A 5,237-nucleotide genomic window follows, 5' to 3' on the forward strand; every position below is an offset into this window, starting at 1 on the left:
GTACGCCGGCTTCTGGCACGTCTCCACCAGGCAGCGCTTGCCACCGCCGTGCGCCCAGCACAGGCCGTGCGACACCGCGATCTTGGAGCACCCGCCGTGCTTGCAGCGAGTGCCGCCGCCGTGCGACCAGCAAATGCCGCGTGACTTGGCACGCTTCGTGCAGCCCTCCACCGTGCAGCGAGTGTAGCCGCCGTGCTTCCAGCACAGCCCGCGGTTCTGCGCACGGCAGTTGCAACCTTCCACGGAGCAGCGCTTGCCACCGCCGTGGCGGATGCACAGCCCGCGGTCCACCACGTACTTCTCGCAGCCCTCCGACTTGCAGATGCGCGTCTTGCGCTTCTTCTTGGGCTGCGGCTTCACTTCCTGCGGCTGGATCATTCTTGTGGTCATCGGCATCGACGACGCAGAGTTCGCGTACGGGTGATACAGGATGGTGGACGGCGCCGTCGAGGCAGCGGGTGCGTACATCTGCTGCTGGTTGAGGTGGTGCTGCGCGTTCGCGGCTTGGCGAGCAGGCGGGTTCAGCAGGAATGAGATCGATGACGACGTGCGGGTTGGCGACGAGGTGGCCGATGAGGCGTAGCCGTTCTGCGCCGCGAGCGTGCTCATGAGACTGGGTAGGGTGGGCAAACGTGGTGCCAGTGACGGCAGACGGATGGTACGGATCGTGTGCGGGGCCGAGTACGGCTCGGACGGCATCGAGGCCGCCTGCAGGAGCGGAGCCAGGCGCGAAGATCCGACGGGGCCAGCTTGCATGGTCGCTAGACAATTGTTGAACAGGTTGGAAGCTTGCGCGCTGGGTGGTGTTTTGCCAAGTGAACAGCGTGAGTGCCCTGACAAACGAGCTGCTGAACTGAGTTGTTGGTCGCGGCTGCAGTGGCGACTGGCAAGAGCGAATACGAAGATTTGCCAGCATAGAAAACTCGAGCTTCAATCCCAGGACGATTTGCCCTACCTCTCCGAAAAAGTAAACATGCCGTCTGTCCTACCAAGCGGCTCTGCTGTTGAGCTCGAAGCTGGTCCGATTTCACTGGCGGTGAGCACGTCATGCGATTCGGATTCCCTTCGACTGGTACGATGGCAAACCCTAGCAACACCTGCCCGTATACTAGCGCAGCCCAAAGTTTTCTTCACGAGGCGTAGGCGATCCGTGTTGGGATTTGGATTAGCCTGGCGTAGAATAATCAACACATGTCACCGCCCAGCTTCGCTCTGGGTTGTTGCTTGCGCTTTGACATTTCAGTAGGAAGAAGCGCGCACCCATCTGGCGGAAAACAATGAGCGAGAAAGTGCGCCGTGCCATCATTGCGCTCGTCCGATTCCGGTCGCGTAAAAGTAAACTGCTGAAAACGTTGTTAAGTTGTGGATTCGCTGAAAAGACTTTCCAGGCTGGAGTTACATGTACATTGTAGACGCAGCCCAGCGATAAGCTGGTGCTACCTGCCACATTGCAATGTGTACTTGAGACCTGGAAAATGGCCTTGGAGACCTATATGCGGAGATAGCGGATGTTATACCACACGCCTACACAAGTTGGTTGCAGTAACTGTGAGTCGACCAGAGGTGAACAGTTGCTTTTGCGCGCTGTTCTCCCAGCTTCGATGCCCCATCCAAAGGAGAACACGCCGGTGTCTCACGCAACCAAACACGGCTGCACCGTGCGCGTGTTGAGGCAGTGGCACTGCAATCCACGAGTTCGACACTGAATGCTTCGCCTACGGACAACTTACCGCTGAGTTCATGGCGATCGTGTCGACATCTTTTTAGAAAGCAGCCCCGCATTGACGAGGGCTGCGCTCAGCACAATTACCAAAACACCAGCAAACGCGGCAGCCCCGATCGGTTTCTGACTCGCAAAAATCAAGTTCGGCGCGCTTTGCACGCTGAGGCTTTGCACGACACCGTCGAGCAACCAGTTCCTGCGACTGGCTTTAGCTCGCGCGACCTACGACAGATTACTGGACGGTGCAGCCAGCGAAAAGTCATCGCGTTCCAAACCTTCTTTGGCGCGTCCGTCTGTCCGTCGCGTTTACGGCCGTTCAAATCCTACTGGCAAATCGGGAAAAGCCCGCTGGTGAACCCTCGTTGAACTTCCAGCCGAATTTTTGCGAGGATGGCTTTGAGTGGAGCGTAGCGTCATCCTGGTTGGCTACAACACACTCGAATGGAGGCTCAAATTCAGACAATAAACTATGCCTACCACACTCGTAAAAGATATGTTCCGTCTGAGATTTAGCCAACGAAGCTATTAGCTAGAGCAGTGAAAATAGACAAACTTTTTGTTCGAGCGAAACTGCAGTGCAAGAGAGACTCTTGATTGCCGCCAGCCATGCATCAGCCTGATGCCATTAGGAAGCCGGCGCGACTATCCCAGGACGAGGTGCAGCAGCGAGCCCGTGGTCGTCATCACTGGCTGTATACACAGGAAACGGGTAAACCAAAATAAACACACCGAATTTGTATGTGTATTCTGTTCGAAACGGACTCACCAGCGCAAACGGGCAGCTTAGCTTTACAAAATCACCTCAAAAACGTTGCATACCTACTGATACACTGCGCTGTATGGGGCACGGAAGAGAGTCGGCCATTGCATTTGGCAATACTGTTCGTTACTTGATGCAACTTTGCGAGCCATTTCAGTTTTACCTGTCTGACGCCTTGTCGATTAAACAAGTCGAACGATGTAACGCTGACTGTCACACCACAAACGGTGAACCCGTAAGGAGAAGCCTGGGGTTGCGGACCATTCCGTTGTTGCTGGTGCTCCATCTCAGCAGTGGAAATCGCCATGCTTCGTTGCTTTTGCATGTGCCTTTACAATAAATCTAAAGCAAAGTATGGAATGCTCTACCGTCTCAATGAGAATGCGGTGAGACTCTTCCAACAATTGCGGTATTTCAAAAATACATGTACCTTGCCGACACACCCGGCTCTTAGAGCGGGACTGTCGCCTCCGCGACACTCCATCAACTCGCTCGCAATGAAAAGCATCGTCGCATGGAGGATGCTTTTCAATCGAGCGATGACGTCCTAATCCTCCTCTGCGACTGTCTCCGGGCCCCGGTTCCCCGGAGAATCGCCGGGTGATTCTTCTGTAGATTAATACTGAACTTGCCACCCATATATTCGCTAATGTAGCACACGGCAAACAAATACATGGATCCGATAGATCGCGCTGTATTTTAAGACTTAAATGCGCTGCGAGTGCTGGATTCATACACGGCAGGGTCATATACTGTATCATTGACTAGTCAGAGGGACGACAACATGTCAGCTACATCAAACGTTGTTAGTATTGGTTTTTTTTTTCTATCATATTGCGCTCGAGCTGGGGCTAACAATGTACGAGCTCGAAGCAGACTAAACGAGCACTGAAATTTGCCAGTGGACATCAATATGACCCAGAACCGCTGAATGTAAAATACAGTTTTGCAAGTCAGGGATCCAGAATCCAAAAGCGTATCCTGCCCATGTACTTATGTATGAACTAATGGGCCGCTGCTCACGGTGTAAAATGATATACACTACAGACTTGTTTGGGGTTTCCAGTAAGAGAAACGCGTCGGAAAAGTGTCGCTAGCTTTTTAAGTTAGCTGCAAAGAAGAAGTGTGAGACGTCATGCAAAGAGAGAGCTGCTGGTATATATTAAACAGGTAAATAATTTATCTTACTTTGAGTTTTAAAGAATACCGGTATCGTAAAGAACATAAGTAACTATGTAGGTACGTGTGCCTGTGCAGTTGACAACTTTACTACGGGGTTTTCGTACCCTCTCCAGCGCTACAATACTGTAAAATACATCAAATCTTTGCGTGGCGAGGTACGCAATCTCACCAGTGGCTGGTGCTCATCAAATTCAAACGAGTTGACGAAGATTATGCTCTAGTTTGGAGCAAAAATGCAGTACTTACAATACATACTGTAGAATATTGACACAACATCGGAGGACGGATCCCTAAGTCTGAGGAGTCGCGAGTCACCCTGTCTAAACCCAAACCAGACCTTCTGCGCGTTAACCCGAGAGAACCGAGTACAGTTTTTTGTTAGCCATGCTTGGTCCTGGGTGTATACCCTCGTGATTCTGAATACACGGATCTTAACCACTGGCATGGATTAGAGAGTCGGCTTTTACAGTACCAGATCCTGTAGATTTTCGTACATAATCGAGGAATTCATCGGTATAGTACCTCCTGTTGTGTCAATACACATTCTCCAGTACAGCACAGTAGTCCAGACTCTTGAAGTGGATTGGGTCGGACGAGGTAGCCACCCTGGCTTCTCCATACCCCTAAAGAATGCCCTGCTGCTTCAACTTGACCGAGTTCTACGTCACGACGAAAGCAGAGTCCAGCTAAGATTTTACTCGCCGTAAGTAGTGAGCATAATCCCCTTGACTATCATACCATAAATATCACTGCAGGGTACGTAAACCGAGTTTGCACATACTTTGTAAATTTTGCGATAAAGTGAGCGGATTCCTTCGCCTGTAAAGGGTTGCCGAATACAGGTTTACTAACTCACAGTATTAAAATGGCTGTGTCAAGTAGAGAACATTACGTACTACCCACCGCTAAATCTTGGGTCTATATAGGATGGTTGCGAAATTTTTTTTTGCTTCGTGTTTTACAATACTATTAAAAATGGCAAGTGTTGTAGCACAGCACCAAGTAAATTTCCAAAAAAGAAGATAAATATTGTAAAACCAAATTATTCACTCACCTTTAGATCTGGGTCTTCTCCCCAATGTGTTGTTCAAGTTGTCTAGCACTGAGCTGGAGAATACATCCCAAAAGGAAATCTACGCGACAGCGATTTATCGTATCCAAAAGACCACCGATGACAAGTTTGTGGGTTCTTAGGACACGAAAACAAACAACCCGTGGAATGAACAGGGCGAAACGATTGAAATACGAAATATTCTGTTTAAAGGGTATTCCTGGCCAAGGGATTACTACATGGAGAGCCTCGCAACGCCCTCTCTAAACATAAGATTAGAGGTGTTGACGGTCAGCTGGTGCAGACCACAAGGTAATCATGCAAGTTTGGAATCGACTGTTCCGATAATCATTGCGAAAGAACTAGGGTACATCACAAACTGTACTCAAGTTCCGCAGCTAAATATCGTGCAAGAAGGCAAAAGGAAACCATTCCATTACATATAAGAAAGACTACAGCAACCTTTGAGTTACATCTAAAACCCGAGTTGTTGACTCACATCAAGAACTGTGAGAATGTGA

The 5,237-nt window shown here is 50.1% G+C and overlaps 3 protein-coding genes across 3 annotated transcripts in view; 1 reads left to right on the forward strand and 2 right to left on the reverse strand.

Moving 5' to 3' along the window:
* PPTG_09821 (hypothetical protein) overlaps positions 1 to 756 on the reverse strand; it is a gene marked incomplete at both ends in the record, with an annotated part of 1,191 nt that extends 435 nt beyond the window's left edge. The window contains one exon of the mRNA XM_008905604.1: positions 1 to 756. Within this exon, the coding sequence (XP_008903852.1) occupies positions 1 to 756 (756 nt within the window).
* A 521-nt stretch (positions 757 to 1,277) lies between these two features.
* PPTG_22687 (hypothetical protein) lies at positions 1,278 to 2,089 on the forward strand (the record flags this gene model as incomplete). The annotated part of the gene is made up of 2 exons (XM_008905808.1): positions 1,278 to 1,335; positions 1,572 to 2,089. 2 exons carry the CDS (start codon positions 1,278 to 1,280, stop codon positions 2,087 to 2,089), a joined length of 576 nt encoding a protein of 191 aa, XP_008904056.1.
* Positions 2,090 to 2,365: 276 nt separating this feature from the next.
* On the reverse strand, positions 2,366 to 2,790 carry PPTG_22688 (hypothetical protein; the record flags this gene model as incomplete). The annotated part of the gene is made up of 2 exons (XM_008905809.1): positions 2,366 to 2,413; positions 2,647 to 2,790. The coding sequence occupies 2 exons, from the start codon at positions 2,788 to 2,790 to the stop codon at positions 2,366 to 2,368; spliced, it is 192 nt and encodes a 63-aa protein (XP_008904057.1).
* Between the last annotated feature and the right edge of the window lie 2,447 nt (positions 2,791 to 5,237).

This window comes from Phytophthora parasitica (genome assembly GCF_000247585.1).
Source record: "Phytophthora parasitica INRA-310 unplaced genomic scaffold supercont2.21, whole genome shotgun sequence".
In the NCBI taxonomy this organism is placed as follows: Eukaryota; Oomycota; class Peronosporomycetes; order Peronosporales; family Peronosporaceae; genus Phytophthora; species Phytophthora nicotianae.